This window comes from Geospiza fortis, unplaced genomic scaffold (assembly GCF_000277835.1).
Source record: "Geospiza fortis unplaced genomic scaffold, GeoFor_1.0 scaffold173, whole genome shotgun sequence".
Lineage (NCBI taxonomy): Eukaryota > Metazoa > Chordata > Aves > Passeriformes > Thraupidae > Geospiza > Geospiza fortis.
The window spans coordinates 5,484,127-5,497,660 of NW_005054334.1; the positions used below are offsets into that span (position 1 = coordinate 5,484,127).

General features: G+C 37.4%; 1 protein-coding gene across 1 annotated transcript in view; it reads right to left on the reverse strand.

The window, feature by feature from the left end:
• UBN2 (ubinuclein 2) overlaps positions 1-13,534 on the reverse strand; it is a 52,584-nt gene that overhangs the window by 37,701 nt on the left and 1,349 nt on the right. Inside the window, exons 2-4 of the mRNA XM_031057768.1 lie at positions 13,288-13,468; positions 9,575-9,667; positions 3,804-3,905 (exon numbers count right to left, since the gene is read on the reverse strand). Coding sequence (XP_030913628.1) covers positions 3,804-3,905; positions 9,575-9,667; positions 13,288-13,468 — 376 coding nt within the window. The remainder of the gene's footprint in view (positions 1-3,803; positions 3,906-9,574; positions 9,668-13,287; positions 13,469-13,534) is intronic.

Sequence of the window (13,534 nt, forward strand, 5' to 3'; positions counted from 1 at the left end):
GAGTACGAAGAATGAGAGAACAGTACCAAGTTGGCCTGATACTACATCTGGCCCAGAACCTCACAAAAATGGTAAAAATTTCCATTAACACACTGAGCTGCTATTCCCTGAAGAGATACTATTCTTGCTGGGAAAAAGTGTCTCAGATATTCAAGAGTTTTGTCCAAGATAACCCATCAGCTTCAGGTTTTAGGGGCAAGCCAGGGTAGGAGAGAAGAGGATATTAAATCTATCATAGCTTTTTAAGTTTGGAGAATACAAGATGAGGACAAATTTATCCTGGAAACAGGTGAAAACTGCATTTCATGACACAGAATTTGTGCAGAGACCAAGCCCTTAAATTATGGCACGTATTCTAGGGAACTCAGAAACCGAGCAATGCTTTTAACATTAAAACCAACACAAAAATCTTTGAAAGGTTTTCTTTAAAGATGATCTGAGCTCTTGAGGCAAGATGTAGCTAAAGAAAAAGTCAGATCTTCCTTTTAGCTAAGTACCTGTTTTGGAGAGACCTTCCATGTACGAGAAACTATTGATACACTGGCTTTCTCTAGTGACCAGCACAGCACTTCTTACATCAGTGTTTAGAAAGCTACTATGGAGCTATGAATATAACAGACTAGGTCAAATATTTACACAGGGGCCTGGGTGTCTGAAGAACTGAACTACCTGCTTCCCACTGCTCTTGGCATTCACATTTAGCTTCAATTCCTGCCAGTATGGCTATCTAGTATCACCGCTTCAAAAGACACTGCTTATAGATTTGTCGGTCAACAGTTCTTTTTCTACATTCATCTACCTGAAATGAGCGAAGTCTTTGGTTTGGATATCCAAGCCTTGTTACCTTCAAGTAAGAGAAAACAGCATACACTTTCATTAACACTATGCATTACTTTAAATTCCCTCTTCTGTATTGCATAATAGAAAGCTCAGAAAGCACTGTGTTCCCTTGCAGTCTCTACCTATATAAAGCTTACATTGCCAGGAAAATATTCAACCAACCAAATAATCAGAGGTCATCACAAGAGCAAGTAATCAGCCTGATCTGGCTGGACATGCATGTGTGTGCAGGAAAAATAGAGTGGGTGAAAAATTCTACAGGAATTTCACTTCATAAAGAATGTAGTTCTGGGCAGCTTACACTACAGCAAAACCTATTTTCAACATCAAAGCAGCGGAAACATTGAGGAGGGGCAGCTTTCTTCACAGGTTATGGACATTTTGTATAGGTCTATTAAGATAAGCAAAGATTAGGACTTGCCATCAGGCTAACCCCTGTAGAGGGGTTAGAAACAATAGTAAGCCACTTGTGATTTTCTTTTTTTATTGGAATTATCACAATCCACTGACTACAGTCAAAATGCTCAACTCAAGAATAGCTGCTCGCATAGATTTCCTGCTTGCCTGCAAATTCATTTACCTCAATCTGTTTTTAAAAGGAAAGTATCTCTAAAGCTATGGAATAAATCTGTTTCAGCGCCAAAGAGCTCAGTATTTCTTTCACAACTATGACCAAAAAAAAGGACTAAAATTCTGAGGAAGCTTTCAAATTTTTTTTCTGGGATAGAGACAAGCTAATCCTGGAGCAATTAAAGAGGCGCTCATATTCACTTTTCAAGTGTTTGTGCCCAGGATATTATAGCTTTTTATGTGTAAGAAAGTGTGTCTTCTAAGAAGTAGTCCAGGGCCTGGCTCTAACACATCTCAGGGTACACGACAATTTCATAGCTGGCCATACAGAAGATGAGCAAGCCAGACATGTAGATTTTCTTTCGGAACACTTCTCTTGTATCCAAGTCAGAATGATGGAATTAGAGGTTTTGTTGGGCTTCAATTCCTACATTACAGAACCCTTAAGCTCTGCAACAACAACATGGACTGCAGCTGGCCCACTATATTTTTTTCTTCTTTTCTATATAAAAATGGGTATACAAGCAAAACAAAGATGGTCTCTCACTAGTCTGTACTGGTAATGCAGACATGAGGCATAATGATTTGTTGAGGAGAGCAATCTTTAGAGAATACACCATTTCTCCCCAATAGCTTCCACAGCTAGCACATGATGCAACCATCTGGTCCTCCAACAACTGCCTTTTGTACATTTTGCAAGGACTCTGGCAAGAGACAGAAGTAAATGCTCCTGCAAATCTACCAGATCTGCTGCTGGTAGCACCACCAGTGCTGGAAGGAGGCACAGTATGCCAAGTATTAATATACCAGACTCGTACTTTGACAGAGACCTGTGCTATGAGTACTGCTAGTCTTCCAAATCTCCTATCACATCTGTGATAGGTCACAGTAAATCCAGGAAAACCCAGCTAGAACTTGGGTTGGGTATCATTAAATTTTAAAAGCAAAGATGATGAACTTAATCAACAGTGAGAAACCAGATAAACCTATAGGCTCAAGTGGTTTCTCAGCAGAAATGAAGCATATCTGTTCCTACCAAGCTGGAGATCAGAATATGACCTTTGGAAAAGACATATGAAGGCTTAGACCCCAATATTGTTACAGCAGTACAACCAGAAGTTGTGGGATAATGATAAAACAGTTTAACATTGGCAGGTTCGAGTTTCTAGACGATGAAAAATGACTAACAAGTTACAATAAGCACCTTACAGCAATCTCTCTCTCCACACAACTTCAGACCTGCTTCAAAAACTATCAATGCACACAGATAAGGATAAGCTCAGCCTGCTATGCACTGTGGTTTACTGCTCAACTTCTGCTGAAAAAGGTATCAGCTCTGCAAACACTTTCTGTGCACCTCACACAGGTCATAGGATCATTCATTGCAACATCTATATGCTAGAAACTTCACAGCTCAGTTTACAGTTCTTTACAGTAAAAGTTTTAGAATTTAAATGAAGGCTTGACATAATGTATGCTAAGCAATGCACTTATGTGATTTTCTTACTCTTCTCTCTCAACTCCTTTCCATAACCTTTCCTCTCCCACTCAATTCTAGCCCACTCCTTCTCACAGTAGATCACTGCTATTTTGTCCAGTGTCACTCAGCACTAGAGGAAACTGAAGGCTGGCAATGCACAGCTCTTACTTTTGGTTTGTTTTTTTTTTACTTGACTAAACTGTACATATACTTCTTTCTGACATTTAATAAGGAAGAATTATAGAAGGTTTCTGAGCTTTAAGACAATCCACTTTTTTTTTCCAGGCTTTTTACTCATTTTTGTAATTTCATATATCACCTTCAAGATATCTCCAAATGCCCTCCTATAAACCTTCTGATATCCCTGATACAGCCTGCACCAAACTAATACCTTTTTCTTTTACCTCAAGATATGTTTTCATTTCTAAAAAATATTCAGACAAAGTAAGCAGTAATATCCTGCTGTTTAACCTGTTTTGTCTCAAATTTTTCAGACATATTCAATGTTTAGAATAGCCATCCTATTTTTACTGATTTTTAAGAGGAGAATAGCTTCGTGATCTAAAGCAGGAAATCTAATGCTAGTAACCCACTAATAATCCAGAGAGCTAGTACAAGAAACTAAACAGAGCCAGTGTCATTTCAGTCAACAGTAAATGAAGCACACAAATAAAAATATTTTCATTTCTAAAGCTAGACAATTATCTGATCTAGGAATAGCTTAATTCTTTGGTGCATAATATCTGGAATAAGACTACAAATACAGTAGTTCATTGGTCTCCCAAAGTAGCATGTCCTTTGCATTCACATCATTAACAGACAGGTACAAAGTATTTTCCCTTACCTTTGTTCTGTATTGAAAAGATAAAGCACTGCCTCACGGTTTCTTGCTGCTGTGGTGAAGGTTACTTACCGCTTCAGAGTTATCAATGAAAGGGTCCGTCTCGTCGTACCCGTAACCGATGTCGATCAGATCCTGCAGGCGATCTTTCCGATGCTTGTGGGGCTTGCCACCCTGAAGACAAAGTGAGTGTTACATCATTTAGGAAACATGAAAGCAACGTTTTAAAGCCTACAAAGCATAAGGCATTGGAGGAATAGTCATTCAAGGAATTAGCAGTTTTGCTTTCTTGAATGCTTCCTTGAAGATGGTCTAGATGGCTAATGAAAACTTCCACACAGATGCATTCTGGCAAATGTGCCTCACCAGAACCACCCCTGAAAGGCAGTCACTAGCTACCTTTTTCTGCAAGACCAAGATCTTCCTCACATTTCCTATTTAGAGAGATTTTCCTGTCCTATGTATATTGTATATAGTGATTGTACTGCTAATGATAGAAGGGTTGGAATAATTTAGAAAGTGTTAAGTTTTTCAGTGTCATATTACAGCGTCATTACAAGGGAAAATAATGATAGCCTAGAGTTCACTCTATTGCACATAAAAAGTTGAGTTTTAAAAAACATAAAATGTTACTTGAGTATTAAAACCAGAAGCTGCATCACAAACTATGGATGGATTAACTCAGCTCCAGGAGCTAGTAAAATTAATTTTAATCTGCAAGTATTCTTTTCATGTGGAAATTTCATTGTTAAGTCAAATAAAGACTCACAGCTAGCTCAAATATTCAGGAAATCTAGACTTAAGGTTACACAAAAATCTTCTTAGGATATAAGGCCTAGTTTTCTTGCTCACATATATTGTCAAAATCATCAATAAAAGTCTTAAAATATCAAATTCACAAAAAAGCGCTGCCTTCAATTAAATGGTAACTCCCATGAATTCAAGACTTGCTCCTGAAACTTCTGTGCCTGCACCCTACAGCTCTGAGCATTCTTAGAGCAAGTCAGTCTTTCTAGCTGGGACATCCAAGCATCACAGCCCATTGGTTACTGTGAGAATGCAGCCACTGCCCAAAGGCGGTTTCACCCCTGCACGTTCATGGTGGTGTAAGCATCTCAACACCTCCATTTTAACAAGATTTTGAGAACATGCAAGTTTGTCACAAAGTAAAGCACGTGCTCTTGCAAGCAAGCAGGAATCTCTCACATTTACTTAAATAAACAAATGCAATAGTCCTAGGAGAAAAACCTCAAAAGTAAGTTCAGCTTTTAATTCAAATTTCCAAACTACTTTCCAAGCTAAGTATTCCTATCATCTCCTACAGTCACTCATCTGGAAAAACATCTGAATGACTGCACAGTTCCAAAACATGCAGTACTTTTTTTAAAAAAAAAGAAAGTTTACATTAGATAGATGAGAGAAGAAAAAGTAAGTTAGAAAAAGGCAGCACTTAAGAATTCTGATTAAACTCCAGTGCAAAAGCTTATATAATTCATGATTCTGACTCAGGTGCCAGCAGGCTAAGAATGCTTCATAAACCATACCTCACCTGTACTGAACTCACTAATGTGTAATGCAATCCATCTCTGTCCTACATATATCTTGCTAGTAACCATCAACATCCTTGTTTGCAAGTCTAAAATCTTTCTGCAGCAATGGTTATCCTATGATTCTATGATTTCAGTATAATAAGGCAATAAAAAATTTTAAATTTCCAATACATTCTGTCTGACAGTCAGAAAACCAGATATAGAACAAAAGTAGCAACAAAAAAAGTCTTAAAATAGCTGAATGAACAAAGGCAGTCTTAAAATACTACCTGCATTCAGACATACAAAAATATCTGAACCACTGTGTGTATAATTAAGACATTTTCCTTCAGGCCTGGCTCTACCCAGTTCTGTTTAAGGATCTGTGTTGAGATTTCATATGATCAAGATGTTAAGGATGCAAGAGTGCAGCAGAAGAATGAAGGGATTATCTGTGTCAGTGTCCACCAGGCAGCACTTCAGGGAACTTTTATGACTGCAGCTTACCTCCAACCTTTTTGTCCCAGAACATAAGTAGTCACAATACTAAAGCAAATTAAGGTGCCTAGTTCCTGAAGCTGCAAATACTACTCATGCAAGTATTTAGAAAAGCCAAAGATGACTTTAAGATATTAACTGTGTCATTAAACCTTGCATTTAAACAACCTTTGCCCGACAAGACTGGAAGGTAGGTGGCAAATAAAATGACAAATACCTGAAGAATCTTGACGAGAAGAATTTATAAACCAGTAGAATATATAAACCTGGTCTTTATGGTGGAAAAGTTAATAAAAGCTATAAACAACAGAACCAGCAGGCACAATAATATACAGAGCAGGAAGAAATGTTGGTAGAAGAAAGTATTTCAAATGTTCAAATGCTTTAAAAATGTTCAAACACCTTTACAAACAAGAAACTGTCACTAAGTAAGGAAGGTCCACTTAAACTGATGTCTGATCTACAGCTAGGAAAGAAAAAGTAAGAATAGGTATCTCATTTTGGCAAAGAGTGATCAGCAAAATTATTATGGAATATGCATTCATTCCTTTAGAAGCAACAGAGCAGGTAAAGAGTTGGGAAGGACAGGGGTCTAAGATGACAATTTACTGAGGAAAGTAAAGGAAAAAGGAAAAGAAGAATCACTAAAGACCTTACAGTTGCTCTGAATTTAGCATGATAAATAGGCAGTTAAATTCAGCATTAATAGAGCAAGGTAATCCACATAATATAAGTACAACCTAAGCAAAAAAAACCCCAAAAAACAAACAGCATGCTGCAAATTTGTTATGCTGCTCAGGAACCACTGGAGCTGCAAGGCACAGTTCAGACATTTGCTTAATCAAGAATGATCAAAAAATTGAGTTGGGACTTATTAAAAAAAAAAGGAACAGAGAACTAAACCAGAAGTCATCATTATAACACTGAAATACCAGGGCATCATACCATTAATATCCTTTCATTTTAAAAAAGCAATTAGAACAAAAAAGACAACAGTAAGCCAACAAGGATGTTTAAAGATAAAAAAACCATTTCCATACCATAACACTGTGAAGACACTACAGCTGGAGAACTAAAGGGCTGGATTTAGATAACATCAAAATCACATGCAATGTGCAGAAGAACTAGACATGTTTCTCTCTTTCTTACAATACATAAACTACAGAGTGCTACAAGAACTCGTCAGGTTTAAACACAGCGTGTTTTTATAGGACAGTCACCATGATGCTCCACAGCATTTCTGTGCTGTGGAACACAGAAATACGGTCATGATCTGGTAGATTTCTGGCAGAAAGCTTTAAAAAGATTAAACGTGTGACCTTTGGCTTTGAGAGAAATTAAGATACAATACAGATTGCCAGACAGGCACAATGAAGTAATATCAATCAACACTTGCTCTATTATACCTTCAAGTGTGAGATTCCACTAGTGTCAGAGACTACGCTACCATCCATTAGATGGATCTTCATTTTGATCCAAGGAAAGCTCTTACATATGTACAATATTGTCCAAAGTTCAGTATCATGTGTTCACAACAGTGTCTGATTTTATCTGGAGAGTAAAGCAATCAAAACAATGAAAATGGGAATTCTTCAGAGCAGATTTTTCATGCTGATGTTTAGTATTTGCAGCAATTACAGAAGAGTTCTGAAGAATCAGGTAAAAAAATGGTACTTTATGCATTTTGTTTTACAAAAATACACTTTTTCATAGGCTTTTCTTAGTATCTGCTAAATATATCAAACAGTGTACTGATTTGGTTATGAGTACAGCAATTTATCTGAAAAGAAGTAAAAAGTTTTCAAGGCAGACTGCTCTTTATGCATCAGATTTTCCACAAGTACTGTCACATGTTAGGATTAAAACCAATGTTCTACTCCATTTTAAACAGGTATCTCAGATAAGTAATACCTAATTAAAGGAGGATATAGCACTTTCTGCAAACCTGAAAAAAAACCTTTATTTTTTCTCATACAACCACTGATTACATTTACAGTAAAGCACTGTTAAGGAGTGTTACAGTGTAACTCCAGCTCAGAAGAGTATCCTGCAGCTGGTCATTCACTTGAGGAGAATGGGCACCTACTACACGGGATTCCTGCTCTAGCTGAAGCTATGCAGCGAATGTCTGACCACAAGAGGCAGAAGATGGCTGGATGCTGTCAGAACATGAGCAATTGTACTGGGTCAGCGTTCAGAGATGCAATTCCTCTGAGCCTGGATGGCAAGTCGAGACTGATGGCTCTTACATTGGAAGACAAAGGACAGGGAGTTTCTAACACAAGGAATCTTAATCCCTCATCACCCTTCATGCTTAGTGGTTCTAACCTAGTAAGTGCTTCTTTATATAGAGGATATTCCCTTTCATGGGGTTGGAAGGACAAAAGGCAAGACAGAATGGAAGGCAAGGAATCAGAAGTGCAAGAAGCAATGAAGATGCAAGCGCACCACATATTTAAACTGTTGAAAATTGCAATTTTTTGTTACCTACTGCTTTCTAATGGTTAAAAATACCTACTCACCCTTTTCTGTGACTACTGAACACTGAACTGTGGTTTTCTTAAGTCTAATAAAAGTTTTGTCCATAAATGTACAGGTTCAGCTTTGAGGGATGCATAAACATATATGTAAAATTAGATTACTTCCACTACCACTCCCTCCTACATATATTGCTTTACATACTTCCTTTGACTTTCATCAACTGTAGTTAAGCAACTTGTTTCATATATTATAAAATCCTTAACACTTTAATAGCAGAAATGAGTTTTTTGAAAAAGTGTGACTGAAACATTTTTCTCTCACATTCAAAAAATTATTTATAATTCAAATTAAAACAGCATTTTGGAACAGCCTTCTCAATTCATATTGGGTTCTTTCAATCTCTCCAAAAGATGAGAATAATTATTTTCAGTTTAAGAGCTGATTTTGTTATCTATCACAGCTAGCATGCCTTGAAGTAGTAATTACTTCTACAGACTATATAGACTAAGCACTTAGAAAAATCTGCCTTTGCCAGAAAAAAAATCCAAGTAAGTCAGACAAAAAGATTTTAATATGTATATTAATAGCAAAAGATACAAATGACTGCTCTTGTTTCCCTTCTTTATTACTGAGGTGTTCCTTTCGTAATCCAGAATATCAACATGCCTCAGCATGATGATGAGCTCTGATTGCCAGCTCAGACTTAATCACCCAACCCTACCCATATGAATTCTTAAAGACCTGTTTGGGTGTGGTTTTTGTCAACATTTTCTGATTTCTACCTTCATTTACTAGTGAAAGGCTCTTTATGTTGCTAGCTAGTGTTGTTCAAGTCACTCACACTACACTTTGCAGAGCCAGTAGAGTATCTTCAGGCAGTTGGCAGCTACCAGACATTCATCGAGCAATGATTTACTATTTAACAAATAACTTCCTATGGAAACATTCCAAACTAGTCAGGACATCAAGATTCATCAGTATTTAGCCCAAAGAGAAGACCTGTTCAATAATACACAACAGCATTAGATAAAATTTTTTCTTCCAGCACAGTGTAGAGCATGAATATTGACCTGCATCTGTTACCAAGATTATTCTTTTCCAAGAATAGCTTCACAAGCTATAACATCTATAGACAAATCTATTTAGCAGACTTGTCTGATAAGCTTGTGGCAGCTTCAGGGTACTTAAATGAAATACTGTGAGACAGTCATCGCTGAAATGTACAGAAGTCATTTGACACTACATTAGCAACCTTATTCAGGAAAAAAACCCCACCAACATTATCTGTTATCACTATTAAATATTAGTATTTTTTAACAAAGTGCAGTAACTCACGTATTTCGCCTCAAACTTCTTGGCAAGCATTTCTACTTCGTGTCGCTCACGTTGTTCATCATTATATGGATCCTCTAAATGAACCGATTTCTTCTGAAAAATGCAAAAGTTACAAATTCATTCCATAAGAAACAGAGTGCATCTCAAAACCTATTAAATGCCAGAAAACAATACTCTGATGTCTAAGTAGTCAGAATTTATACTTAATCTCTAAAGATCACTTTGATCTTTGAATTACCATCTAGCTACTTTTCTTCTGATGACAACAAAAGCAGAAGAATTAAGATACTCAGATTTGTATTTTCCCAAGCATTCCACAACAACTTCAACTATAAGTCTAAGCATAAGAGAGAATTATTATTTTTTTAGAAAAAATTCTCTCTAATCACAACTCCTTTTTACCTCTTCTTCCACTCACTTGCCCCTCTAACATCTGTTGTGATTCTTCTAGATATAACAGACAGGATGTACATGATGTGTTAACCAGGAAGGAAGCAGCCAGAAGACTAAAAAGCTCTGTAAATTATAACCATAATTAATGTAAGCCTTTTATCTAAAGAAAAAAATTACAGTGCAAGAGTTAATTTCAGTAATCGTAACTATGTTAGCCACAACAGAGATTTAATATTCCAGCTATACATACAAGGAGGGAGTAGCCCCTTACTTTTTTGGTGTTTTTTAGAAAAGAGGTTTTCACTGAGACAAAGTCAATGAACAGAGTATACATAGTGCTTTTGTTTTTTTAAATAAGTGATGGCAGAAAAACAGGGCTGCCCTCCTTCAAACTGGAGTTCACATAAAGACAGTAATTGCCAGAAGGGGGAAGGTACTAGATGCTAAAATATGGTGGAATGGAATTCCATTTTGCAGAACTTTATGGATGGCAATTGATTTTACTGCACATGGACTATTCACCAATGAGTAAATGAAAATTTATGCAGAATAAAAAACCTAAGTTCAGAAAAGCAAGATCTTTCCTCCATAGTTTAAGAAGGCAGAATATTGACTAAATGGTGACCAAACCAGCTCATTAGCATCAAGACCAATGTAATGAGGAAGGTAAGCTAAGCAAAACTGCAAACACCACATAATTACAATACATTTTCCAGACTGAGTATTTGGAGAAAAAATTAATAGAGGCTATAGTTACTCCTAAAACATAAATTAAAGCCATTTACTTATTTCCTGCAGGCATAATTAAATATAAAATACTGCTCAATTCATGAAACATCATTTCCTCTACTTTTAGCTGGGAAAAGGTATTCCTCATCTTCTGCTAGGCATATGTGGCTTTTTTCTAACTGTGAAAGGAGACAAGGTTGAGCCTAAAGATCAATGAAACTTAGTACTTAAGTGTTAACTTGCCTCTCTCCATCAAACACTCAAGGCTGACTAGCAATTTGTTTAGTTAAGCAGTACTGACAACTGAAATTCAAGCAAATTTGAGTTTTGACTGCTTCTAAGGGATGGATGGCTCTTGAACTAAGACATTACTACTTCAGCACCTTTGGAGCCTGTTCAACAGAAGCCAACTTGAGCTCCTGGCTCATCCACTTTGACTTGGGTTTTATGCATCAAGCCTCAGTCACCCCAAAAGAAATGGGAGCACACTTTCACTTCTGCCAGCATTTAAGAGGCAAATAAACCCTTCAACCACACAAACTTATGACTCACATTCAAAACTTTACATAATTCCTCCCAGAAGATGAACTCTACAAACAACCCTATCAAAGGATGTTCTCTTTATCAAGGCAAAAAAGGACAAGGACAGCACAATTTTTTAAAATAAACATTACCACTAGTTTCTGATTCAGCATAGGAACCTAACTTTGGGAATTAAAAAGAAGATGGAAGTTGCACTGCCAAATCAGTTTTGGGATTCTCTAGCACTTCATTATTATATACCTACTATTATCATGGCCTATTAAAGTCATATTTGAAGCTATGCCTGTGCACCAGGGCTTGCCTTCCTTTGGAAAGCTTTTCTTGGTTGCTACAGTTCCAAGAATACTACAAAATAGAAACAGAAGCTCCTGACTTTGTAATGTTTTATTTTAATGGGAAAGGTTATAAAAAAGCTGAGCAACTTCTTATAAGGGAGGAGTCAAAAATAGCTTCCAGAAAACTAAATCAATCTGCACCCCTACAAAAAGCTTGCATAGTAAAGTATCTGAACTGTTAATTTTAAATTGAAACATTATTAAAATAACAAATTTTGAAATCTAAAACTCCATTTAAAACCACAAAATTAACTACTAACTAGTTACTACCTACTTTGAAAAAGCAAATTTCAAAATTTTAAATCTTCCCTAATATTAGAGTAGCTTTTCCAGGTTCTACCACACAACAAGCAAGAAATTAAACTGACAGGCCAAGTATACATCAGGTTTTAAACATGAGTAAAAGTCCAGAATCACTTTAAAAGGATCCTAGTTTATGATACTGTTTTACATAGTAAATCAGTTGATTATTCCACAACCCAGTAACAGAAGTGCCACTATGATCCATTCGTTTTAATTTGGAATCTACGGAGCTGAGAAATATACAAAGTTTCTTATAAAGTATTACTATCACTGTCTCTACCGTAAAAGCAGTTTCTGATCCCAGTTGTACCAAAATCCCCTAAATCAATGCTCTCCCACCCCCAGAAGACATGGAATTTGCATCAGAACTACATCTGAAAGAGCCCGTTTTCCCTGAATATGTGATTAGGATACTGGCAACCTTCAGAATAAAAGGCAGTTATGGAACTGGGAACTGACAAAGGGAAAAGTCAGCCTTCAAGTACTGAACCACTTCTAAACACTAACACAATTTTCACCTTCACAGAACTGCTCAGAAAGATTGCACTTCAGAGAGAAGCATGATTATGCTACACTAATTCTGAGGAGTCATAACTGGCACTGTTTGCCCACAACAGCTGTAGGACAGGATGAACAGAAGGAACCTTTTAACTTGCATGACAAGATCTGAAGGATTAAAATCAGTCACTGATTTTTCTGCCTTCCACATTTGAACACAATCCAGTGTGTATATTCCTCCTACAGCAGAAAAAGTGAGCAGCTTGCTAAGTATAGCTACAGCACTGTCATCGCCTAGAAACACTTTGGTTCAGAAGAAAAGTTTTAACCATATTCAAGTTTGTGCTGGATGTAAAAATCCCATGGCAGTATCTGTACTGGTATTTGATAGTTGCTTTTATCACCAGATCTACCACAACCTTCTAAGTAAGTAGTTACTTACTTGCCCTCTGCCTTTTCCAGTAAGAGACAAGCTTTCTTTAAAACTGTGCACTGGATTAAAGAGAAGCCGCAACTATGTAAATCAAGTACAACTTCACTCAACTAAGAATGAGCAGCTCAAGTGTAACCAGCTTAAGGACATGCGTCTCTCCTTCCTACTTGGAACAGTGGGCTCTGTTGATTGGCTAACACTGCTTGCTTCCTAAAGTTGTCTGCAGGAACTTTATCCTTAAAAAAACAAAGTAGTGCAAGTATCAAACACTTTCTGCTTGGGAGGAACAAGCAAAGGAAGAACACTGTTTTTTTTCCTTAAATTAAGTTCTCAACACTTACAGGTGTGGATACCAGCTCAATATTAACTCTCATTTATCCCTGTCTCCTCCAAGACTACAACAACTCCTCTCCAAGTCTGCTAATGATCACTTCCCTGCTTCTCGAGGCTTATAGCAGAGCCGGGCTTTCTTTATTTACCTGCACATAGCTTAGGGAACAGCCCGGAATACACACCGGCGTGATCAGAGTTTCGTTCAGCTGCCGGTAAAGGGCTCCCAGGAAGGGAGGATGCAACACCTCTCGGGGCAGGGAAGGGGAGCGGCAGGGAGGTGAGCCGGGGTAAGCGGGACACCAGACAGTGGCGCCCCTCCGCCTCAGCCTGCAGGAGAAGCCAGGAGCCCTTGGCCACCTCAGGGACAAGTGGGAAGCGTCCCCTTCCCCCCAC